General features: G+C 40.4%; 1 protein-coding gene across 2 annotated transcripts in view; it reads left to right on the top strand.

The window, feature by feature from the left end:
* Window positions 1-26,506, top strand: part of cdk14 (cyclin dependent kinase 14) — a 186,633-nt gene that overhangs the window by 50,941 nt on the left and 109,186 nt on the right. For both annotated transcript variants that reach the window (XM_023396252.2, XM_023396253.2), the window contains exons 8-9: window positions 7,335-7,455; window positions 10,679-10,772. In XM_023396252.2, the coding sequence (XP_023252020.1) occupies window positions 7,335-7,455; window positions 10,679-10,772 (215 nt within the window). The remainder of the gene's footprint in view (window positions 1-7,334; window positions 7,456-10,678; window positions 10,773-26,506) is intronic.

The raw sequence follows: 26,506 nt of genomic DNA, 5'->3' as shown, positions 1-26,506 counted from the left end.
GTGGCACTAATTATGGGTCGTAATAAGCTGCTGCACAGACGACCTATGAACTTGTTTTTTTTTACAGGAGGACACTGTAAAGGGCAGGTGTGTGTGGATCCAAATGCAGAGAGAGTCAGGCAGAAGTACAATGTCTGAAATCCAAATCTTTAATCCAAGAAACATAGCAGAGGTCAAAATACCAAAAAGACAGTCAAACCAGGCAAAAGGGCAGATAAGGAACAGGCAGAATCGAGGGTCACAAAAATACCAAAAACAGATCATACACGGGGAATCAAACAGGACTTAAACGCGAGAGAGCTTGAACACTAGGGTAACAAAGACAATCTGGCAAAGACATGAGAAATGAGGCAGGGTTTAAATACACAGGAAACAAGACACAGGTGAAAGACATTAGGGCGGAGACAGCAATCAAAACAGGAGGGAAAAACCAGGAAGTAAAACAAACAGCAACACAACAGAACCAAGATTTCAAAATAAAACAGGAAATGCCAATAAAATGAATACAGATCCTGACAGACACTCTTGTTGCTCGGTCTACCATGTTGGTCCTGATTGGAGTATCTCAGTAATCACATTCTTGGTTCCCAGATGATGTACCCTTGTGATTTAAATGATACTATGGCATTTCCTATTAGGGCCACCATGTGGTTGAAATTTGTAGTTTTCAGTGAAACATCTCAACAACCATTTCACTGCCATTAAATTTGGTACACTCATTTATGTTCCCCTCAAGGTGAATTGTGATTACCTTACTGATCCTCTGACTTTTTCTCTAACATAATTTTATTCTGTTACTAGGGCACAGACAACCACAGATAGATCTACAATGCTGTCTCCTAGACATTATGTTTATACACAACTAATTTGCAACAGCATATATGTTTTTGAAGGAAATGTAATTGTGATCAGATTACATTTATATTATCATAATGAGGATTTGTTGTTAATTTACATATTTGGCAAGTTGCATACACGTTGATACTGAATGTATTTGTAAAATTTTCAAGACAACTTGAACCTAACTACAAACCAGACAGTGGATGCAAACCTTGATACTGGCAAATGTCTTGTCTCTTCAGCAGTTGCCATAGCTCTTCTTCATCTCATCTTTGCCGGAGCTGCCAAAGCTGTTCTTCATCTCGTTGTTGCCTGAGTTTGCCATAGCTCTTTGACATTATAATTGCAGTTGTGGAGAAATCCACAGAGAGCACACTCAGGGGCCACTCCTAAAATCAAAACAGGAACATGGACATGGACATGTGCATTTGTTAAAACATATACAGTGGCTTCATATAATAATTTGACAAAACCTATGTTGTAGGACGACCAAGGATTATTGATTAATCATTGATTAATCCGTCAATTATTTTCTCAGTTAATTATTTCTTAAATGTCAGGAAAGAGTGAAAAAATAATGTTTTCATTTCTAACCTTTATTCAACCAAATACCCAAAACCCAAATATATTCAGTTTACTATCATATACTGTTTAACAAAAAACATTAGAGACTCTGGAACCAGATAATTGGTTTGGCATTTTTACTGGAAAAAAGGAAACAAAATCTAAAAAAGTCTAAATGATTAAGACTTTGAATTCATTATCAAAATCAGTGTTGATTGTTTCTGTGAAAATGAAAACCTGTGTTTCCTATTTCTATGGAAACAATGAAAAAAAAGATCCCATTTATGAACCTATCTCGAAAACTGTCTAAGTGTTGGATTTCACTGAGCTGAATGATAATCTGGTATTTTCCCTGTCTGCGAGCGCAGCTATAACCAGCTAATGTGCACTGATGTGTGTGTTTATTTTCTGGGGCGTTTGTGCTGTTAAGTAACAGCTGCTGAGATAAAAACTTGTAAAGAGTGACGCAATGTGACAATGGAGCTGTAATGTCCCGGGCATCCAGAGCAGACTCTTCACCTCTCCCCAGTGTGTTGTTCAAGCCTACGCCTCACTACAGCACTGGGACGAGGGGGCTGGTGCTTGGGTGTGTGAGAGTGTGTGTACTCGGGGTGTGGACTTTTGGAGGTTGCAGATGGTCTTTTGAAGTGTGTTTGATGAATTGAGGTGACTGATGTGTTTATCTGTGTTTTTTGTGTCTAAACCTGAGACTGAAATAAACTGCAGGATTTAATGCAGAAAACATATTGTGTCAGTGTCTGTGTGTTTGCTTGTGTGTGTGTTGGTAATGATCTGACTGGTTTCATGAAGGCTACTATAATGCAGAGCTCATTAGAGTCCACTTTGTGTTGGGAAATGAGCTGGGACAACAGCAGGTAGCATGCACGCACGCATGCACAAAAAACCTTTCTTCCCTTTAAAAAAAAATAAACCAAATAAGCCACACTTAAAACTAGTAGGGATTTTTGACAGAGGGTGCTGTGAGTTATTGTATGAATATTTAATGTCCCATTTTGTGAAAATGAGTTTCGATTTTTTTTGGAGTTGGGTTGCATCCCTCTGAGTTTAACTGGATAACCAATAGTCATCGAATAACAGTCTGTTGGAGGATAGTACAGTATAAACAAACCTGTGTTGAGTTGGCAACTGAAAGTTAAGGACAGAAAGGATTGTTAGCAGTTGTGTTGAAGAGCAAGGACTGCGCAATTTGGGTGATCTTGACAGTTTTAGGTACCAGAAGTGTCTTAGCAACAACTAACATTACACCAGGTTTCAACATTTTCTACATTTCTTCAGTTTACCATGATTTACCATTGCTTTTGTAACATTGCATCACTTACTATTTCAGATTGGTTTGTGTTAGCAATATGATGTTGAACATTGTTCCTTTTTCTGACCCATTATGCAGGACTGGTGTTTGGGAGGGGACCGCCCAGCATGTCCTGTTTTTTGTAGTCTTGGTGATGTCATGGTGACATCATTGGGAGAAACCAGTTGGAGGGTTTTCTTGTATATCAAATAGTTTCTTTTGTTGGTCTTTGCATCCCAGAGACTTGAGTTTGGGATATTTGCCTTGGGAAAACCATTTAGTAATGTAAATGTTCTTAGAAAGGAGTCCAAGAATGTTGGCTGATTCCGTGGTGTTAATATTGCTATACAACCTGCTATGTTGTGGCTGAAGCAGGTCAGATGTGAATTGATCTGTCTATGTAAGCAGTTAAACTTTTGCTCAGGTGAGGAGAGATGAGGCTGTGCTGCCAAAACACATGCCTGTTTTGTTTAATTTGTCATGAGTTCATTTTTTAATCTATTATTTTATGTTATTTCTTGTCTTTTTGCTTTTATCTGGGTTCATTAAGCTTGAGTTGCATGTGAAATGGTAAGCACTGTAAATAAAAAATTAGACCTCTGAAAAGTGCTGAGTCTGAGTCTGTGAAGCTAGACTATTCTACACAGCTGCACATGTATAACATGATCCACATTCAATGTCTTACCGACAGCCATGTTTACCATGGCCTTCCATCCCCCTGAGTTGATCTGTGCCCAGAGCGTTCGCTGATTAATAGTGGGAGGTTAATTCTGCCTAGCAGCAAAATCTGACTGTGTGTCTGGGACAGAAAGATGCCTTAGTATTGAGAAAAAAGTGTTTAATAGACACACAAACGGTATACATACAAGTGCAAGTGTTAAAATAATAAACCTTTACAGATATTGTTAAAAGGTTTGGGAAATTATTCTTTCTTTGCAGGAGTTAGAGGAGAAGATAAAATTAACCCAAAATGTTGAACTATTCATTATATGAGGGAGTGAGTCTTGTTAATGAAGATGAGAGAAGAACTGACTGAACTGAAAGTGTAGTTCTCTCCACCTGAAACAGGTTTGACTGGTGCTGTGGCCTACAGATGAAATCACACTGATTTGACCCAATGCCTTTTGCCACTTTAGTTTCATGATGCCTGTGAGTCAAATTTAGTTTAGAGTATGATTTTGTTTTCCTCCGTGAAACGATTTCAGATAGTATTTGTAAATGACATAAATGCATATTGCGGTTCATGTGTAAAGTTTGCATTTGTAATGTGGACTTCTAAGAATCAAGGTATTTGTAAGAGATGAGAAGAAGAAACTGAATGAAAAGGGTGAAGGCATGAGCAAAGGCGTCTGTGGTAGAAGGACCAGTTCACAAATGAGTTTTCTGTTAGGCCTTTTAAGCATAAGAAGAGAAGCAGGTGGAGGCTGCAAACTGCCTTTAGTGTCAAATGAACTTCAAAATAACAGCGGGCTGTTTCGGCGACTGAGCCTTTTGTAGTCCCTCTCTGTCACTCCTGGTTCCAGCCCACCTCCTCACTGTGAAGAGTATTTTGTGACCCCCTGTCCTGGTGTGTGAGATAATGATGTATAATTCACGGGCGACCTTCATGCCAGCAGCTACCCGGACAGGGTGCCAGGTCAAATTGTGAACCCCAGGAGATGCAAGGTGGCTGGCGGTCTGTGTGTGTGCATGTGTGTGTGCATGAATCCATAGGTCAGGTCTTTGAAGTGCTTCACTCCTCTGCGTTCAGGGTTTTTGAGGGAGAAGTTCAGTGTGACATTGTACAAGGTAATCCAAACATCAGAGCACATGAAAACAGCAGCTGAACCAGGATCAGAATTCAAACCAATTCTGTCTCTCTATCTTCCTGTAACTGTTTCTTCACAAACACAGTGGTAGTAGGATTACAGTTACTATGTAAGTATGTATGTAAGTTTTTCACCAGATAAATGACTAGACCTGTGTTATATATGTTGTTGAATTGTGTTTTTACATTATCCCAAATGTTTCCATCGATGCTCAAACCAGAGAAATCTGTGATTTTAATCAAGGTAATGTTCCATTTAATTTAGTCACCTGTCGATGATGTCATATGCCCTATGTGCATTTGTCAGTGTTGTATTTGTCTGACAGACGCTCAACATTTACTTACTAATCAAGTGCAGAGTAGACAATCTGCTTCCTGTTTACACCAGCTCGCACATGCCCAGTGTACGTGAATGGTCATGTGGTATGTGTTTTCATGTGTTGTATGTATGGGGATTATTTCTGATTTGAAGCTGAAACAGTCATCTGGACAGAGATCCTTTGAGTTTTAAAATGAAAACGTATCAGTGTGAATGCAGCCGGAGTCATGTGCAGACAATCACTTTTGTGTTACTGTGTGATGTGTGACTGACATGTTTTGTTCCCTCTGTACTCCACCTCTTTGTGTCACACACAAGCCAACCTTCCTCCACTTACTTTCTTCTATGATGATAACATGTTGTCTCCAGTCACACACACACACACACACACACACACACACACACACTGCAGTGGAAATGATAGCCTCTCAGTTTTAGCGTGTCTTCCACTTCAGATCAATGTGTAGAAATTACAGTGCTTAGCCCTGATGAACGCCGGCTGAAACTCCTTCCTCCTGATCCATGTTCAGACACAAGGAGAAGTTAAATACCTCCTTCCTCATGTCATTTGTTCTCCCCCTCTGCCCCTCTTCCTCCCACACACAGGGGGGCAGCAGCAGGGCAGGAAGTCTCTCTTTTACTTAGCTAAATACTTTAATTAAGTCTTCCGACCACTTGAAAAGAGACAAAGAGATAATGCCATCAGCTTCATTAAAGCTCGCTGCATCTGCTCTCTGCTCTGACATTAGCTGCCACCTGAGGACTGACACAAGATACTTAGCTAACCTGGGCTTGTGTCACTGTACAGATAAATGCTGTGTGGTTAGAAAACCCCAGAGAGGCTCATGCATATAAATACCCTGAAGATGAAAAAAAATCTGAACTTTGTCTTTCACAAAGACAGATGCAGCCAGCTGCAGGATTACCAAGTATTAACCAGAGTCAAGTATGAAAATGGCGAATGATGTCAGAATGATGGAAACAGGAGTTCATCTGACTGATATTCATGTCACACAGTTTCTCATTGAAACTTTGAAGGTGTTCCATCGTGATTTTCATTTGAAAAGACAGTCTGAGATTTCTCACGGCTCAATGTCAGCCCAAAGACAAGTCAGAGGCCAGTTAATTGTAGTTTACGATGCCTTCAGTGAACATAAAGAGGTAGTTCGTAAGGTTTAATGTGGCTACTTTTAGGCCATCAAGCAAACATCAAGCATTCAGTGGCAGTTCTGGATGTGGATGTTATCCTGACAAGCCTTTGCTCTCGTGCTTCTCTCAGGTGAAATAAGTGACCAAATTTCAGTAACATTTGCTGTGGATATTTACCAACCCTGATGTGTCTGTTGACCCCCCTGACCTTTCCTTTAGTGCCACAACAGGGACAAAATGTCCACTTTGCACACAAGCTCTTTAATTAGTTTAATTAATTGAGAATATTGGGGATTGTTAGGCTACATCCACAGTACTATGTTTTTATTTCAAAATTAAAACAATCCATCCAGACAAGTGTTTTTGCTCATCTCTGTCCATACTAACACACCCGAAAGTGCATATCACATGACCATTCATGTACACTGAGCATGCAAACAGTAAGCAGATTGACTACTCTACAGTTGTAGAAAATACAATGAATGAAGAACAGGTAAAGCCATTGTAACATTAAAATGCAGAAACAGCTGCTAGCAAAGACAACAAGGTCAGTTACACTTGTAATTCATTAGCCATGTCGCTGTCACCACTTGTAGTCAAGGCGGATAAGACCGAATCAGGGAGTGACCGTAGGTATATACGTCATCATTTCCAAAGGTCTCAGTTTCTGTTGTCCAGAAAACAACACAACTCCAGAGTTTTCAAAATAAAACAGGTCCAGCGAAGTTTCTGAAAGTCTCTGTTTTAAAGGCCAAAGACTCTGGTGTAGTAGATGCCAGGAGGAAATGTAGCAAAAGTGATACATTTTAAAACTTAATCTAATCTTAACTAATCTTAATTCAGTAAACAGAAAAGAGGGCGGTATCTTTAGGCTCTTTCTTCAGTGCCAGTCATCAGCTCACTGTTCTATCAAGATATCAATGCGAAACCGTTTATTCAGTTTTTTTAAACATAACATTTATAATCTGAATGGCAGCTGTGGGTGGAAGCTGCTGAGAACATTCATGCTTCCAAAACAGTGAACTTTTTTGATTTTGTTGACCCTCTCTGATATTTTCTCTCATTCCACCCGCATGACACACACCCCAATAATGTTCATCAAAACCATCAGTGCGTTGTTTCATTTAAATTTTGTTTTAATTTAAGGGATTTGTCAGAATTCAGATTCTTTCTCCTCGTCTAATTCAGCTCACATTCTGTACATCACTGTGTGTCCAGCCTGATGTCAGAGTGGAGACGCTCTGAGTCTGAGTCTTGCTGCTCTGTTCCAGGTTTCGTCTTTGTTTTCTGAAGGTCAGTCAATGATAATGTTTTCTGAGACTGTGTTGTTGTGTTGCTCCCCTCAGGTCTGGCCAGAGCTAAGTCAGTCCCCAGCCATACCTACTCCAATGAGGTGGTGACCCTGTGGTACCGGCCTCCAGATGTCCTGCTGGGATCCACAGACTATTCCACCTGCCTGGACATGTGGTGGGTAGTCCTGATCTCTGACCCAGAGATTCCCTCATACGCTGTGTTCTATTCACTGTGTGTTCTTTATTTATTCTGCTGGTCCCACTGAGATATAGATTTGTTTGTTCTTGGAGGAACTAGAAGTAGACAGAATCCTATTAAAACCCACTTATCAGCGCACCCTAACTTGGGGGGCGGGGGGTCCCTGCAGTATGCTGCACATTGGTGATTTGTACAAATCCTATGTGGTGTATCTACTTTCCTTGGTCACTATTACCACAGCTAGACTTTGAAAGGTCAACAACAGACACGTGAACAGACATTGTCCTCCAGCTTGTGTGATATAGATTTAGGGGTGAATGATTAGGGGAAATAACTGTTTCTTAATTACAATTTAGATTTAAACTTTGTTTGTTTGTTTTTCCACAAAATATATAATTACATTTTTTTTGGTTTTCAATGGATAATTTGGCTAACATTTAGTATGATATCACTTGACCATCAATCAAAAGTTGTGGCTGTTTTTAAGTGAATTCTTGTTGTGATAAACCTTTGCTCTTGTGCTTCTCTCAGGTGAAATAAAATTTCAATGACATTTGATATTCACGAAACCTGATGTGTCTGTTGACCCCCGACTTTTTCTTTAGTGCCACCATAGCGATAAAATTTCCACTTTACACACAAGCTATTTACTATAGCTTACGTACTTACTTACTTAACTAAGCTATTTCCCAAAGCCAAAGGTGATGTCTTCAGATTACTAAAGATATTAGATATATAATGATATAAAAACATATTTTACAGTGTGTGTGTGTCTCATACAGCCTTATAGTCCACGTTCTACCTCCCCAGGTGTTGGTGCTTTTACTTTATCAAAGAAACCACCTCTGGCTGACTGCGGTGTGCAGAGAGCTTAAATACCAGACAACAGCAAATTGATATTAATTAGCTAAAGCTGAGTAGCCCACATCATCTATCATATCAACCAACGCCACCTTTCACCTCTTACAGGTTGTTCAGTCATTAATAATGCAGTTTAAATCGCAGCTCTTGCTGAAAAATGCACTCAGACAGGTCGTTCTCCACCTGGTGTTCCTCACCCCCTCACCTCTGTTCAGTCCTGGTGCTGAACTTTGAGCTGAGCCCTGTGGACAGCAGGGACATCCCAGGAGCCCCAGGTGGATCCTCCAGCCCCCATTAAAGAGCAGTTTGGGGCTTTGGGGGTCTGAGGCAGAGGGACCGTGTGTCTCCTTCAAGGGCATTTGCAGGTGGACAAATCCACAGGGTATAGTCCATCCTACTGTTAGCCACCCTGTGACACACACACACACACACACACACACACACACACACACACTTGGTCACTTACGAAGCAGTCTTCCATGAAGTAGAGAACAAATCAGAAAGTTGTGCAGATCTGTTTTACTGCTATGACAAACATCTATCAAAGCAGCCTACAGGTTATGGGCTGTTATCCATGAGGAGGGAGGGTGTGATGGAAGCACATCACTGAGCTGCAGCATTCACACACAGCACCAGTCAAGTGTGATCATGATCAGATTAATGTACAAGTTCAGTTGTGGATGCTGCACTGCAAAACACTTCCAACTTCCAATTTTAAGAACGAGGCTGATTTTGTTCTATATTTTTATCATTGTCAACAAATTCTATAAGAGCACTAAAACCAGCATGAGCCTGCTGCGAAGTACTTTCTGACTTCCCTTTACTCTTATACCCCTGACAAAGTCTTATATGTTGTATTTTATTAATATATGAGAATATTCTCAATAAAACAAACTGAACCAAACTGAACCAATCCCTACTTGAACTATATTGAGTCAATAGATATAATCTATCGAGACTGCACTCCTGTAAAAGACGAGCCCATAGGTCGTTGTGCAGCACGTTGTTATGACCCACAGTTACAAGTGTATCTGGGAAAATGCCTGTCTCAAGAGAGCAATTTACAATGTTTTAAAGATCAAAAATAAAACTGTGTATAACCTCTTTGAAAGAAGCAGTAGGAATTGCATCCAGTTCCTCTTAGCTAATTTTATAAAATGAGTTTAGATTTGTTGTTTCTCATCACTGTTTGCAATACTAGCTCGGATACTAATGATTTTATTTTCGAAAAAAAATGGTGCAAACTCCTCACATTTTGACTGTGTCGCAGGACACGCTAGATCACAAGGCTGGCAAGGATTTAAAAGATGATCGATAGTAGAAAATAGAATTTTTGGTTTCGTTTTCATGTATGATATTAGTGAAAAATGCCGGCCTCTCACAACGTACTGCTTTGTTATAGACACTTTTGTTGTTGTATGTGATTCAGTGACGATCAGTGGAGCCGGAAGCAGTAATCCTGTACACACTGCGTACATTTTTTTAATTTAATTTTTTTTTTTTTTTTAAACATTTTGAAAATAAAATTTTGACAGCAGGAGATCCTGTCTCATTTTTTGGCTGCATCCATTCATTAACACTGTGAGTCCAGATTAAAGAGGAGAGCAGGAGATAAAGGAGGAGTTTGGTGCTTTGATGCCCAATGTTGACACTGCAGATGTGGAGATCTATCATGATACTGGAATTGATATGGAGGTGTTTTGTGATTTTTATGTAACGGGCAGAAGTAGAATGAACTTCGAATATGCAGGAATACCATTTAATTTTATTGTCTCATCTGACTTTTTGATTGTTTACTGTAGCAGCTTGGTTTGGTCTTGCTGTTGCATATTGTTATTACTATCTTTATTAGTTAGTTAGGCAGCTGTTCTTATGATAATGAGGGAATCTGTTGCTTAATGCCGACTTTCACTGCATGTTTCTCAGGTATATTCAGTATAGTATATAATAGTATATTGTATCCTGTAAAGAGTTATTTAGCAGCTGTTTATTTTTCAGGCCTGTTGGTTGGTCTTTGAAATACATGTGGTAGGCTAATCAGAGTTTTTGTTGTGTTGTGTCATAACGTATGCGCTAAAATACACAAATCAATCTCTCTCTCTCTGTCTTGCTCGCTCACTCGTTCCATGAGTAGACATATGTACATTTGTGGGAAAAACTAAAGGTAGCGAACAGGCGATTCTTGTGCGTACTATGAAACATAATCCTGCCAGCTCCACTGGTAATGATGATACTATTACATTTAATCAGTCCACTGGACTTGAATACATTTTCTTCATCTGAGCCAGTACTGGACATGAGGCCTCATCACCTTATCATGTGTCACTCTGTGTTTCAGGGGAGTGGGCTGCATCTTCATTGAAATGATCCAGGGTGTGGCTGCCTTTCCAGGGATGAAGGACATCCAGGACCAGCTGGAGAGGATATTCCTGGTGAGTCACTGATGCTACAATGTCTGAGTGTGTTTAATGTGTATGTATGAGTGCGCGTCCTGCCAGACACGCAGAGACGGACACCCCCACCCCCCATCCTCATCCCCTCGGAGAGAAGATAAGGCTGACTATCACTTGAAAGAAACTGACAAACTGCAACAGCAAATACATTGTGTACAAAACCTAATTGCGGACTGGATGATGTTCAGAGGTGACATATTTCATGCATGAATGAAGCACTGCACAACAGACAGTCACCAGGAGGGTGATAGAGATGGATGGTGGACGTAGAAAACATGACTATCACACCAGAGACTGGGGTTTGAATCCATCCATCTGAGAAAACAATGTCATCCTAACTTGCCTGCTAACTTCCAATACACAACAGTTTTTGATGGTGGATGACAATATGGAGAAGTACTGAGGTTCAAAGGTTCAATACCCAATCAAGTTTCCCCTTAAAACATGATATATATATACCTTAAATGTCTCATATACAGATGCTTGTAAACTTCTTTTAGCAGAGGAGTGTCATGGACTTCACTCTTCTGCAAACCTGATATCAGGTTGTCAGAATCAAGAATTTCCCCTGATTTGTTCGGGTCAATGCTTCAAATATTCAATCATTCATTCAACATGAATAAATCATAATAAATAATAACTCTGTGAAGCTGCTTTCCTGATCTGTCCTTATCTGGTTCAGACCTGTATCCATCACCAGAGCTCAGAGCCTGAGGGCGGTGAGCAGAAACAAGAAGGAAGAAGTCTGCTCCTACCCTCCTCCTCCTCCTCCTCCTTCATCATCACACTTCTCCCTTATTTCTGTTACAATCAGGTTTACAATAACACAAGACTCCCGTGTCCTTTTTTGCTGTGTGTGCAGTGACACAACGGAGAATAAGAACTCAGACGCTTTGACTGACAGAATGAGGTTCAAATAAGCAGTTTGGCTGATGATTGGATTCATCTATATTTAGCTGGAAGCCTTACTTGATATATAATATACAGTGACAGTAGATAGGCTCTCATTTCCATACACATTTCATAATTCACACAGTGTGAACGCAATGATATTTTTGTCATACTTGCTGTTTTAGTGTATTTCTTATTAAGCTGTAAATGTTGCTGGTATTAAAATACCATGCAGGTTAATTGGGCTCATTTATTCTGGTGGTGTCAGATATGAATCTTGGTTCGTGTTGCAATATACTGATGGCAGGGTATTGGGTCTGAGCTCTGAGTTAAAACACAATGTCAAATCTAGTATATACAGGTGTGTGCGTGTGTGTGTGTGTGTGTGTGTGTGTGTGTGTGTATGGGGTGTGTCTGTGGGGATACAGGCAAAGGCAAAATGGCCGATTCAAAGTAAGACTTCGGCTGCTTAGCTGTGCTGTGCTAGGAGAGGGAGAGAAGAGAGAGAAGAAAATCTGGTTTTGTTTGGTGACAGCCTGGCGGGTCACATGTCACACACTGACCAACACTGACTGGTGGGGAAGTGAGTTCCTTTGTCTGTGGAGCAAAGAAACACCTGGTCTCTTGAATGATTCCCAACAGTCCCCCTTTTGTTGTCAGGGTGCCCACCTGACGTGTCATCCTGATAGCAGAATGTACAGTTCATTTGTCAGTTATCAAGGGGTAACATCTGGGCATTTGTCAACACTATCTATATCTTGGCTAAGCAAGAACAATCAGGTTACAAAGCAAAATCTAGATAATAACCACAATGATGAGATATAGAGGGTGGCACCTAGAATCACAAGGTTTGGAGTGGCTAGGTGAGTGTGCCTTGTACAATATATGCAATGTCCTAAACTTGTGTAGGATGACCGGACTAATCTCACCTGTAAAGTAAAACTAATAAATTACCTACCTACCTGCAGAATTTGATGGTAGTGTCTGATTCAATTCAGAATTTAGTTTGCTGCTGCTGCTGACAAACCCAGTGTTTCTATCTGCAAGAGTGTAAGGTGCCCTGAGCTTACTAACTGAAGCAAACTCTGGAGCTCCAGTGCTTTAAGTTTTCCCTAACTTGTGGCATAGGGTTGGAATGCTCTGAGTAGCTGAAGAAAGAACATTCAGAGGCACTGTCACTGTCTGTGATAACATGGTCAGAGATGACGGGGTCAATATATGATCCCAGGGACCTCACTGACCTGAGGTCAGAGGGTCGTCCCCAGGTGTGAACACTTAGGAACTGTGGGGAAGTGAGTTCCTTTGTCTGTGGAGCAAAGAAACATCTGGTCTCTTGGATGACAGGGTTAGTGTGGTATAAACAGAACATGAATCTTTGCCTGCTCCACCCAGCTGTGTCCCAAAGGTGCAGGCTGGTAGTCTAATGATGTTTGTTTTCTTCACACACTTTCTGCCCATTAAAACATGTAAGTAAAGACAGATGTAGCCTTTGTGATGTCATCACAGGTTTCTGAAGAGTGGTTTTGAAGTTCAGAGTGAGCTGCTGCACTGTTGAAATCTTGGCATAGCCTGTGTGACAACTCTGCAAATATCAAGGGGTAAGGGAAGCAACATTTAATCTGGCAAGCAAAGCCTTTTATTGTTCAGAGAACAAAAAACCTTAACCTTAACCTGAACCTTGAAATAAACCTTTATCTAAAAAAAAAACCTGAAAATAAATAGTATAAATAAATAATAGCTTATCTGTCTACCGTAATCTTACTGGTTGACCAAAACAAAGGCTGCTGCCACCCATAAACTAGTCAGTTCTAAAGAAAGAAAAACTGAGTGTGGTTCTTTTATCAGGTCCGGCAATTGGACAACAGGCTGGGGATTGGCGACTAGGGCACAAAAAAAAAAAAAGAGGGACCAGCTGCAAACGGCAAGAGACCAGCTCCAGCCCAGGTGGGTGGTCCCAGGGCGTGCAGAGTGGCCTGTAGGCGAATTCCCTCCTTGATGAGTGGATGACGTCAAACAAACCTACGAAACAGAAATAACAACACCACAGTAAAACAGCACCTATTACAAATTGACTTCACTTAAAGCAGTCACACCCTTAATTATGGATAACTGCCTGCGGCCTCGTAGCTATGACCGAATCACAGCCGAGCTGATATTCAGTATAATATCACTCCCTCTTGTGTGACATTGCTGAAGTATCTCTACATTGGATGGGTAGCTGAAATATTTTAAAGTGGAGTTAAGTGTCATGAATCCTTTGATCACATGATTTGCCATCCCTCTACGCAACCTAACCCCCAGTCTCCTAATTGAAACAGAATGTAGCAGGGCAGACATATTGGATTTATATTCATGGACTGGAAGGGCCTGAATAATTAATGTAGAAAATTACAGAGATGAGAGTGTGAGAGAGGTTCAGCCCAGGAAGGGTCAAGTCAAGTATGAGACAAAGCGTGTTCACTGCTGTTTGGCCTCTGGGCTGAAGGCAAGCCAGAGCGTGGACTGAGAATGAATGGATTTTGGATGAAGGGATGAGGAGAGGTTAAGAAAGAAGCCCACGCTGACTGGGGATCACTCACAAAGCGTAGAGTAAGCGTAGAGAACCAGCAGACGGAGAGCGAGAGGAAGAAAAAAGACGCTCCCTGCACAGATCTATAAGAGCCTGCAGCCCTCAGTGATCCCAGCTCCCCTGTCAGACACACCATGAAGAGAGGGAAGAAGTCCAACAATGGGATGACTATTGGCCAGACTCACAATGAGGCTCAGCTGCACACTGCCTCCCTGCGAAGGGTGAGAAATTTTTAGTTTTTGTCTTTTTAGTTTCTGGCAGCATCATTGAGGTGATTAGATGTAAAAGAGCCTGAATATCTCAAGAATAGTGTGGTGTATCGGATCATCTTGTCAGTGGAAGTGCATTTCAAATGTCAAATACAAATTTGCTTTATGGACACAATTAGTTTACCTGCAGGAAACAAAGGAGAACACACAAGCTTGATTTGTTGATTTGTGATAACACCACCAACACCATCACCATTGTAATTTTTTATAATTTAATCTTTATAATGTTTCTCTATAGAAATTTAATAGGATTGATGGTAATCTGTAGCCCGGGTAGTGGGAAAGGTATTCACATGCTTTACTTAGGTATAAATACCAATACAACAATATTAAAATACTCTTATTACAAGTAGAAGTATTCAAAAATTTTGCTTAAAGTTCTAATCTCTGACTTTTCCACATAAAAAAAAACTCGACTCATGTTATACATGTTGTTGAGTTGTGTTCTTACATTATCTCAGATGTTTTCATCAATTTTCAAACCACATAAATCTGTGATTGTGCAAGGTTACATGTACGTACATGAACTGAATACTAAATGTAGTAAGATATTGAGACATTGAGGCAGTCAGTCTGCTTTCTATAATTTTATCTGAGAAAGGATGAGATACAACTTTATTGATCCCAGAGGGGAACTTCAAGTGTTAAAGCAGGATACCATATTTATATGATAGGCTGTGGTCGAAGAAAATAGTAAGCATATTGCACAGGGTAATATGGAATAATCAGATCAGAATCAGTAATACTTTCATATTCAAAATATATGTTAAAAACGACTCTTGAAATCAGTTGGGAAATATGAACAGAAATAAATGCAGCTCCTCTGTTTACTTGTGCTTGTTTACAGGGCAGTCTTGTATATATGTCTATGTGGTTGTGTGCCCGAAGCTCAGATTGACTTAAGTTTTAAGCCACATTTTTATTCCTCCGTGCCAGAGACAGTCAGGGCCAGAGGCTCTTTGTTTTCAGGTTGTCCATCCCATTCTTTTGAACATGATATCTCAGTAATGCCTTGAAGGAACTTCAATAAATTTGGAACAAATATTCTCTTGGACTCAAGGATGAACTGATTTGATTATTGTGGTCAAAGGTCAAAGGTCAAAGGTCACTGTGACCTCACAAAACACATTTTTGGCCATAACTGACAAATACATTCACTGATTATGTTACAATTTAACTCAAGTGTCTATAAGGTTAAAATTAAGTGATAACATTTTATATCCAAAAGGTCAAAGGCCAACTGCACTGCAACATCATAATGTTCTGCAAAAACACTTCTGGCCATTCTTCAACATTATAAGTCAGGAAGGAGAGATTGTGACCATATTTCCTGTAACTTGGCTTGTTGGTGGAGGCATACAACCACAAGGCGGTAATTCTAGTTAAGATACACTTTTTACAACTTGGTCTTTTCAACTACATATTTTACCCATGTAGTGTTAAAGCCATATTTTAGGATTTACTCTCAGGACAACAATGAATTACTTCATTGACAAATTTATCAATCTCATATCGAGGCCGTGACTTCTCAATTTAATGGATCTCCAGTCTCTACAGCAAAAGAACACAACAGGACAACAACTGGGTATAAATAAAGGAGTTTATTAACTAAACTACTATCTACAGAGTAAATGCAAGGTGTAATAATCATAAAGATGAAAATAATAATGAAATGAGCAGTGTGATGAGTTGGCAATGGTGGGAGAGAATATGTTATGGCTATACACTATGACTATACAGCTAATGATGCTACATCTACGAATTAGGTTTGATGATTAAACATTGCTATATTTCGACATCAACCCAGTCATGAGCAGAGTGTTAAGACCGGCCTGCAGGCTTCTCTGCAGGAGGTCGTACAGATGTTATCTGCTGGTGTCTCTTGCGGGTTGATGCGAAATAAACTCTAATGCTCTTCACTTTGGTTGGATAACTTTAGAGGAGGCTGGTGTTCACCAGATGACTCTAAAGTTGTCAAAATCTTCAAAAAGGAAAACTTGATGATGATTAAAAGTTACAAAATTACTCTGAGGCACTTCTGTTGTTTTGGTTCAGTTGGTCTTGACTTGGCTTATAAAAATAAAAGATCGCACATGTAGACAAAAATCATGTTACTTGGAGCTTGTGGAAAAGAAAATTAAAAGACGCGAAAAGTGCAAAAATGACTAAGAGCCATGAGTTTGTGGCAAGCAGCTTAGAGCTAAGAGTTTCCATGGCTACAGAGCCGGGCTTTGAGCCGGGACTCTGAGCTTTGAGCAAAGATCTCAGCTTCTAGTTTCTGCATCGTTTTCTAGCTTCAGCTTTTCAGCCTCTAGCTTTTAGCTTCGTTTCTTGCATCTTCTTCCTTCTTAGCATCTCGCCGAGTTTCTAACTTTTTCGTGTTTCTAACATTTCTGACTTCTAACCTTTCTGGCCTTTCTTCTTCTCTTCTTGTCATCCGGCTTTCTTTTTTCTGAACATGTGTGAATTGATCAAGACTGTTTTATCCCCTGGGGGCTGGCGCATGTTTCAGGGGCGTCGCCCATCTTCTCCTGTGTTTCCACTTGGAGAATAGAGTAATTTTCCACTGAACTTTGCAATAATTTAAATCTAGAGTTTACTTATAAACTTGCACATTCGTCTTCCACCATGACCACAAAACATTAAGTGAAATAACATATAAAACTACTTGCACTAATAATGAGAGAGAGGAGTAATAGGAGTGTTGATTTCATATTACATCCTTCAAACCTGGAATTAGTCATGATACAAGTGGTTAACTGATCAAACAACAATATAAACATTTCCCAAAGCTAATAGTCTATAAATGTGGATTACACAGCAGTTCTTCGACTGTAATAATAATAATAATAATAATAAGCACATTCTGGATGTCATGTAGTGTGTGTTACCTTGTGTGAAGGATGGTGACAGTATGGTCACAGGAAGGACATTGTCTTAAAATCTACATGTTACATTTCCAACATTCTATGGGATAGAAGTTTGGGATTAAACTATTTCATAGGAACATCTCATGAGTTACAGAACAGTTAGATATTTAATTTTACAATCTTCCTTAGATCTGTGTCTGTGAAGAAAGTTCTGCTGGTCACTACCCAGGATTGGAATGTGGGTTGTAGTTTATGACTCTTATCTAGAGAGGGACAGAGGAAGGGAGGTTGGTGTGTGTGTGAGTGTGTGTGTGTGTGTGTTCATGCATGGCACAGACAGGCCAGGATTCACACCTTAGTGTTAATCAGTCCTTTTGTTGTTACTTGTCCAATATAAGAAACAATCAAATATTTTTAGACAAAGTCTTATTGTTACAAACTGGAGATTTTGCCTATATTCGCCAGTTGTCTGGTGTCCATTGGTTGATCCACTGGAGCTGACCCTTTGACCTTTGGTCTGGTTCTGTGTTGTTCGGACTTGCTAACAGCATGGTCTGTTTGTGGAAGAGGGGTCCTTTGTCTCTGTTTCCTATCAATCTGATAGTTTGATGGTGGGAAGAGTGGGAGTGGGTGTACTTTGCGGTATACAAGTCACCGGTTTACATTTTATCAAGGCTTAAAGTTATATATAATTGAGGGCGTGGCCTCTTTGAGTGATAGGTGGGTCAGCGTATACTTTCTACAAGCTGGCATTCGCCGAAGTATCGGCTCCATGCATGCTCCACCTCTTTGTCCATTTTTGGATTAGCTAGGAGTTAAGGGCACAGTCAGGTACTGGCAAGATGGCGACAGTGAAGCAGCTCACTGTTGGCTTCAGAAACCTGTGGTTGACGTCACAGAGGCTACGTCTATTTTTATATACGGTCTATGGTTGTGTTGATATCGTAATACCACTTTGTACCTCACGAGGGAGTAGTGACTCATTGTATCCAGTCTGCCCTCAGTCCAACTACGCGGAATGAAGAAGTAGCTGCTGCACAAATGTCAAAGAAGAGAAGTGAAAGAAGAGTTAACTCATCACCACACAATAAATATATTCTCGAAAAAACCTGAATAAATACCAAATGTGAAATACCAAACTAAGACTTTACCAGTTCTCATCCAAATCACATTCAGTGTTGTGTTGTGTTTGTGTAGACTCAGCTGTCAGCTAGAGGTAAGAGACAGATGAATATGGAAATGTGCAGATATGTAGCCTGGCAGGGCAGCGTGTGATCACAAAACTAACCCACTTGTCAGAGTTAGCCTGATGCTGACATTTCCATCTCGGCTGCTCTGCAGCCCCGTGTGTCTGCTTCCAGGCTGTCAGAGCCGTCACGGTTTGGATGCATGGCCTGAGAGACTCATGAGAAGGGCACCATCAAGGGATTATGTGGAGTCAGAAGCATCTTAAAGGCCATTTTGTTTGAAGAAAGCAAGAGAAAGGTCAGCCTCAATCACTGTTTGAGAGGCACCCTGCCAGGAGTTGGGTTGGCACACAGTGTCTGCAGAGCTGGAATGTCATGAAGTGGCCTGGAGTTTTTCTCCTTGTAGCCAAACCTTTAGGGTAATCGGGCATTTGCATCATTACAGAAAACCAACGGATCTTACCCCACGGGTGCAGCTGTCCAGGAAGTGGGGAGTCTGAGGGTGCTGAGCTCGTGGGACACAGTGAATATTGCAAGTAAAGGCCTGTAGAGAATGTTGCCAACAGCAGACAGATCACTGCAGAGCCTCTCAATATAATGATGATTTCATAATATATTCAGAAAGACACCCCCAGTTGCACCACAAGCAGCTGGCTTCAACCTATAGCTACGCTTGCAAACTTGAGTTCAGCTCATGGTCAAAGTTCAAGAAATCCAAGAAGATACGTCACTCTTGCCGTTTAGTTTAGGTGCAACCATAATGTGTAGAGAATCTAATATCTCAATGATATCTCAGTTTTACTCACAGTTCAGTGCATTTATTGAAAATGTTCTTTTTGTTGTCATCACACCATACCAGTCCTGATGTCCGGGGCTTGTTAAAGGATAATTGTGGGTTTTCTACAATGTTGCTGTAGTTTTTGTGGCTTTAGTCATTGTTACTTAAGCAATGAGAGGGAGTGATGTTGTACTCAATATCAGCATGGCTGTGATTCTGTCATAGGTACGAGGCTGCAGGCTGAGTACCGAAGACAATCACAGATGATATTAGTAGTACATGTAGTACTACTTGTAGTAGTACATGATATTATGAAATCTCCTCTAAAGAAATTCATAAATATACGATTTGATGCATAAAATCACAGCAGTATGATGATTCAAGTCCGTGCAACATTTGTCTTGTTTAGTGTTTATTTATTAGTTTCCATTGGAACAATTTTAAATTTGCAAAAAGGGGGAAATCACAACCAAGTTTAATTTGACCCTGCACAAAAACAGAGCTCAAAGTAGTGGTAGGGCGGGTGATCTGATGATCTTTATTCTGAACAACGATGGCGAGTGGACAAACAGCCGAAAGAACTGTGAAAGCGGCAGAAAGATACGAATCACAACTTGTGGTCAGGACTTTAAGAATAAAACAGGATGCAGAGAATTGTGAGTATTCTGGATGGGCGAGGGAGAGTGACCGTTTGTATTTGATGTTCACGATATAGTAATTTACTGCATCCCCCATACAACAAGCCCCGACACATTGAGTATGTTCAATATATCACCCACCCCTGGTTTAGATAAATAGATCTGGTTAAACTGTTGATCTGCTCAGACGGAAAGAAAATTGAATCTTTATTTAGCATCATTTGTGCATCTGGAATCTAGTCCATCTTTATTTACCCCAAACAGCATGAACTGTACTGTTACCTGTAACTAATGAAGTGGATTAATAAAAGATACGTGTGAACACTTTCAACTCCTGTGGACAGATATTTGCCTCAGTTTTCACCCCTTAGAGCAAATTTACATCTTTCTGCATCTTTCCATTGATTCTGTATGAAATCATGCCTAAACTTAGTTTGCCCTACATGTCTGAACACATTTCTGGACCTTGTGCCGATCTAACTGTGTTCCCACATCTCAGCAAGTTTTTTTCGTTGAGTAAAAAAGTAAAAGTTAAGATCAATTAATACACAGATTATCCTTGAGCTAGAGCGGTAAATCATATCAATAATATTCCAGTAACTGTGACAACTTCATTGATCAGATTTATACAGCGGGAAAATACAAACATGCTTTAACTTCAGTAGTCCACTAGTGGTAACTACCTGACAGTGCAAAGAAGGCTGAGACATCATTTACATTAGACCCCTTCCTGAAGGGGTGGTTGGGTGATTTTAATACTGCATGTGTCATTCAGAGATTAAGACCCTGTCTGCAGCACACACTCCTTTTGGCTAATTACAGCTACAATTATTTTGTCTCTTGCAGTAAAGTTGTTAGCCATCTGATAATTAACGTCCTGTCCTAACACACACCTTTTTCCTTAAAGCAGATTTCTGTGTATTTTTGTATCGAGAGGTCTTTTCCCTGTGAGTGAATTTAACAGCTGTTTGTGCAGTCTCACTTTTGAAGAACGTGATGGATACGAACCCATTTACGCCAACATAGACATAGCTTAGACATCCAGACGGGAAAGAAAAAAGCACCTTTTCCTCTTCTTCTTGCTAATGATCCCAATAACAATTAAACATTGAATCAGGCTCCTGTGGCAAATAAGGAAATAAATAAACCCTCAAATGGCTTTTCTTTTCTGTACTTGTTCATTAAAAGATATTTTCACGCAGGCCAATTTTCCTCTGATGCCACACATCCACTGTGTTACTTTCCGTGACAGCATTAGGGGTGTTCACCATTCATACAGCGCTACGTGTGCATGTTGGGGTGAGCGAGGTGAAAATGCACATTTTTATTTATTCAGGTTGTCTTTTTAAGATGTGCGCTGGTGTCTTTATGAATAACCACAGCTTTTTAACTACAAAACACTGTATGTTCATGCTTGTGCTTTTGTTTAGATAGCTGTTAACATGGCTCTGTGTCTCTCACACACACACCATCTGTCTGTGTAAATTAGGATTATGTCCACTGGAAAAACTATATGAATATAGACAGGTCTATTTGCAGGAAATAGCCTGTCAGGCAGAGGTGAATGTGCTTTGCTTGTGCATGTGTGTGCTTGTTTCTTCAAGTAAGCCTTGTTATTCACCCAAACACATTGGCTAAGGTCACATAATCATAATAATCTGATTATGCTCATTAATCAGAGTGACGCATTTCTGCAGTTAAGATGTTTGCATGTTACTTATAGGACATAGCTGCAGCTTCATAAATATTCCTGTTGCTGGTGCTGCATAGCAGAGGCTGGTTAATGCCTATAGATCCAGTGTTACAGTGTTCCCTCCAGTATAGTGTATATAACCTTAAACCCAAACTTTGTCACAGTGCAAACAGGAAGTACAAATAGCATAGTTCATGTTTGTTGTGATTGTTCAGAGAGAGCTGCACTGTACCAGAAACTATAGCAGGATTACTTTGATAATGAAAAAAACATAGAAATGTGATGATTCGCTTGTGCGTGCAGCAACTCATCACATTTCTAACTGAGAGTCTGGCTTCTCTGTGTCAGTGTTTTAATAGTTTTTATAACTTGTTTGCTACTTGTTTTAAAAGGATACTTGTTTCAAAAGGCTTTTTGTGTCATGGCATCATGTCATGAATGAGTGTTTCCTAGTGCTGCATATTTAAAATGGATCTTCTTAATTCTGCTGCTTTGTGGATTTTGTTCTATCTACTGCTTGCCTGCAATGTCAATGTAACCTACCAGGAAAGGATTCAGTACACCAGAGTGTCACGACTGAGCAAGGACATGAACCCAAATGCACGACTCAAGACCCGCAAAGTACAAAATAAACACTCTTTTATTGACAAAGTAGCAACACAAAATCACTCGTTCAGAGGAATCCAAAATGGTAACAAAAGTAACAACTCAGAATCACTCTCAAAGGAGGCAAAAACTACTCGGCAAAGTATAAACAAAAAGCCATCTTAATAGAGGAAAATAATTGCGTGACGGAATAACAAGGCCAAAACAAGAACTCAAAAAACCTGACGTGACTTGGACTCAAGGCGAGGAATGGCTTGGCTCTCTGTATCCAACAAGACGAACTAGCAGAGGACTAAGGGAGACACAGACTCTAAACAAGCACAAGGTAGGGGGACACAGGTGGAGACAATCAGGGAGGGGCAGGCAATCAGACTGGCGGGAAACACATGGGGGAAGGAGCAAATTATCTGAAACGAGAGGGAAGTAAGATTTCAAAATAAAACAGGAAGTCACGAGACAGCAAAAAGACAGGACAACACAAAAGTAACTTAACATAATTTCTTGGACATGACAGAGAGTTTAGCTCACGTGACGGATACCACGTGACTTTTACTGGATTTTATTCAGATTCTCATGGAATCTGTGCCACAGTGAGAGGAAAGAGGAGGAAGCAAGGGAAGTGAGGAGGCGTCAGACTTTATCTGAGGAGACAGAGGTTCAACTGGATTTCCCTGCCCTCAGTGATCATGGGGAAATTCCAGTCCCTGAGGAACAAAATGGATTGTACTCCAGGGAAAAGTTCAGTTTCAGAAGAACTTCAGAGACTGCGTGATGGCCCTCACTGAGAAAAGGCTTACTAAGCATGACCAGGACACTGACATGTTCAGTGATGGTTTTGGAGCTCCACTCCACCTGGATTGTAAAGTTTAGGTGACGAGGAAAACTCTAAGTGGCGGGGGTATGTTTTTATTTTAACAAAGGATGCTGTAGCTCTGTGACTATCAGAGAATGCATTTGTACGCTAGATGTTGGACTTTTGTCAGTATTGTTACACCCTTCTACCTGCCCTGCGAGTTTCCACAACTTTATACAACTGTGTACATCCACCCAAATGCAAGCACTGCCTCGGCCTCTAGCTCTGTTTTTGATTTAGTGTAAAAACTGCAGTCAATTTCACTTGAAGCTTGAACTTCATATTGGGTGATTTTAACCAATGTCTCTCTGAAAAAGACGCTTTCTAACTTTTATCAATATTTCTCCTATCCAACCAGGCAGGATAAGACATTAGATTTTTGTTATGGATCAGTTAAGGATGCTTATAAAGCACTCTACCTCTGCTGGGATCTGCGGATCATAACTGCCATAACACTTACTGCCCATATATAAGACGATTTTAAGGAGAGAGAAAGCACAGATAAAGGTCAGAAGGGACTGGACAGAAAAATCTGTGCTTTGCTTGCAGTGACTTGATTGCACTGACTGGGACATGTTTAAAGAGTCTTATGGTGATGATTTGGACCATCTTGTGTATGTTACATATTCATCTGCTGCCTTTTGTAGGGACATGATAATTCCCTGTGAGCAAGTTCAAATTTATGGTAACAATAAACCATGGGTTACGAGATCTGTTAAGACCAGCATACGGAAAAAAGAGACTTGGTTTTAAACAAGGAGGAGTATCTGATTTGCATATAGCTTCTGTCGGAGCCATTGGGAATATATGCCTTATCAGTAATTAAATATTCGAGCTTCTAATATCTTTTTTAATATATTTTATTTACTTTTGAAGTTTATGAGTATCTTGCTTTTTTATATTCTGATCGTTTCTTTCCATTAATAAATACTGAATTGTGACATAAGGAGAGAATGCATGTTGATATTCTGACTGCTCCTACAGCTACCAAGGAGCTGACAATGGAAATCTCAAAAGCAAAAGAAAAGTATAAATCTGGGCCCATATTCTCAAAGTGTCTTAAGGATAAAAGTAGCTCATAAGTTGCTGATTTAGGAGAAACCTCTAAAAATAATGGGCCTGTCAGTCCTAACTTTAGAACTATTTTTTTCTGACAAAGCTATTCATGAAGTCACTTAGCGCTAAAAGTAGCACCTAAGTCTGGGAGAAATGAAAGCAGTCGAGAGGACTCCTAACTCACTAAGACAGGGCTGATGTCATTCCATGTCGCAGTTTTTTGGAACCCTTAAATGATGCTGAATTACTTACTATCAATCGTGAGGGAATAGTGATTGTTGTGGAGCTAGTGAGGGATGCAATAACATCTACCAACTGAAACAACCCAATCAGTGTGGAAATTAAGTGCAACGCTGCGCTACTTTGCAGCAGAGAAAAGCCGATCTATTCACCAAACAATAAATGCGCTCTGACCTGATATCATAGGACAATTCATATGATTTCTTTTAGATGTTCAACAGCTACAGATAAATAAAGCAGCCATGACTGGGATGTATTTGTAAAGAGGAAAATAAAATCACACCAACAACACACAGGTTGTATTGGATGCTGCCTGTACAGCTGTAGACGTGCTACAAATGTTACTGGTGATCCAGGGTTTGTTGTTTGGAAAGCAGTGTACAGTCCTTGCTGGTATTAGTGTCCATACAGAAGTTCAACCATTCTATCAAGGTCAGGGTCCTTGCTTTTATCATTTTCCTGTGACTCCAACTGGACATTCCAATCTGTGCACTCAAAAAAGTGTTTTAGACATTCACTGGCCTCCGGGGTCCAGTCCCTGAATGAGCGGGTGGTTGCAGCCTGCCTCAGTACACAGGGCTTGTAGAAGGCTGAAGAAAAAACATAATATGATCTGATCTGCCAAGTGGTGGTAGAGCTGAAGCAGTGTAAGCCTCCTTGACATTTGCATACAACAGATCCAGTGTCTTATTTTCCCCTGTGGGACAGTCAACATACTGAGTGAAGCCAGTCAGGTGAAAGGTGAGAGTGACATGGTTAAAATTCCCCGATATTGCAATGAATGCATCAGGGTGCTGGGTCTGTACTCTAGCAACAGTCTCGTGGATGACGTCACACGTGACTGCAGGCTCTGCTCATGGTTGAATATAAACAACAATGGCGACGATGTGTGAGGATTCCCTCAGTACATAGCACGGTCCAAGACCAACTGCCAACAGTTCAATATCCCGACTGCAGATCACTTCACTGTGATGTAGCCGGGGTTGCACCATCTATTGTTCACAAGCAGATCCAGTCCTCCAACTTTATGCTTCCCACTTGCTCAGGTGTTTCTGTCTGCTCGTACTGCAGTGAAGCTGGGTAAATCCACACAACGGTGGGGAGTATTGTCGTTTAACCAGGTCTCCATGAAACACATGAGACTACACTCACGATATGCTGGCTGGTTCTTCACAAGTGCCTCCAGTTCATCACACCTTAGCCAGGCAGTTGACAGTTCCCATGAGGATCGATGGTAGAAAAGCCTTATATCTCGATCTCCTAGCCTTTAGCTTAGCCCCGGCTCTGCATCCACGGTACAGCTCCTACAGCTCAGCCAGTATGGGATGTTTAACTCCATATCTGGTAAACTTTAAAGCCAGGAGTTCTTCCTTTGTGTACATTATTTTGTTTCATCATCAGATGAACCAACGACGTAGAATAGAAAAACATCAGTTGACAAAAAATATACTAATATATACAAATATATTGCAAAAAACTATGAGCTATGCGGACTTGCTGCCACTTGTTGCCAGCATCATTTAACTATCAAAGATAGTGCACTGTGGAAAATCCTACAAATACTTCTGGACAATTATTTACACAAAGTTGAACTTTGAGGTAAATTGTGAAGCTGTGTGTAAAAAGGGGCATCAGTGCTTTTTGTGTCTGAGAAAACTCGCATTTCCAGTACCATGTCATGGTTTGGAAATCTGTCTTTAAAGAGCAGGAAATCTCTCAACCAAATTTTTTAAATGGTTCAGTAAGCTGAGTCACAGCTTAACCTAGGATCCCTATACACCAGACAGTTACAGCAGATAGCTCGATGGATTTTAAATGACTCTCATTGACACCTAATGTAATCGTCTTTTTTTTTCAAAAGAATCTCTCTCTGTCTTCGCACTGAGCTTATTCACTCATTTTAAGGAATATCTGAATAAAATAGAGACTGTAGAAACTTCTGGCTTCAGTGTCTGGCACGGTCTTTTCGGTTTATGAAAAGAAGTAACGGTTTTCTCATAATTTGCAGTTGTTTGAAGCCATGTAGAAGCCAAATTCTGGGCAGATTTTCGCATTGCCATGGC

The sequence above is a fragment of the Seriola lalandi genome, unplaced genomic scaffold, assembly GCF_002814215.2.
Source record: "Seriola lalandi dorsalis isolate HSWRI2012SDOR001 ecotype SW California unplaced genomic scaffold, Sedor1 jcf7180002054974, whole genome shotgun sequence".
Classification (NCBI taxonomy): Eukaryota; Metazoa; Chordata; class Actinopteri; order Carangiformes; family Carangidae; genus Seriola; species Seriola lalandi.
The sequence above is the reverse complement of the archived record's forward strand: the minus strand, read 5'-3'. Positions and strand labels throughout refer to the sequence as shown.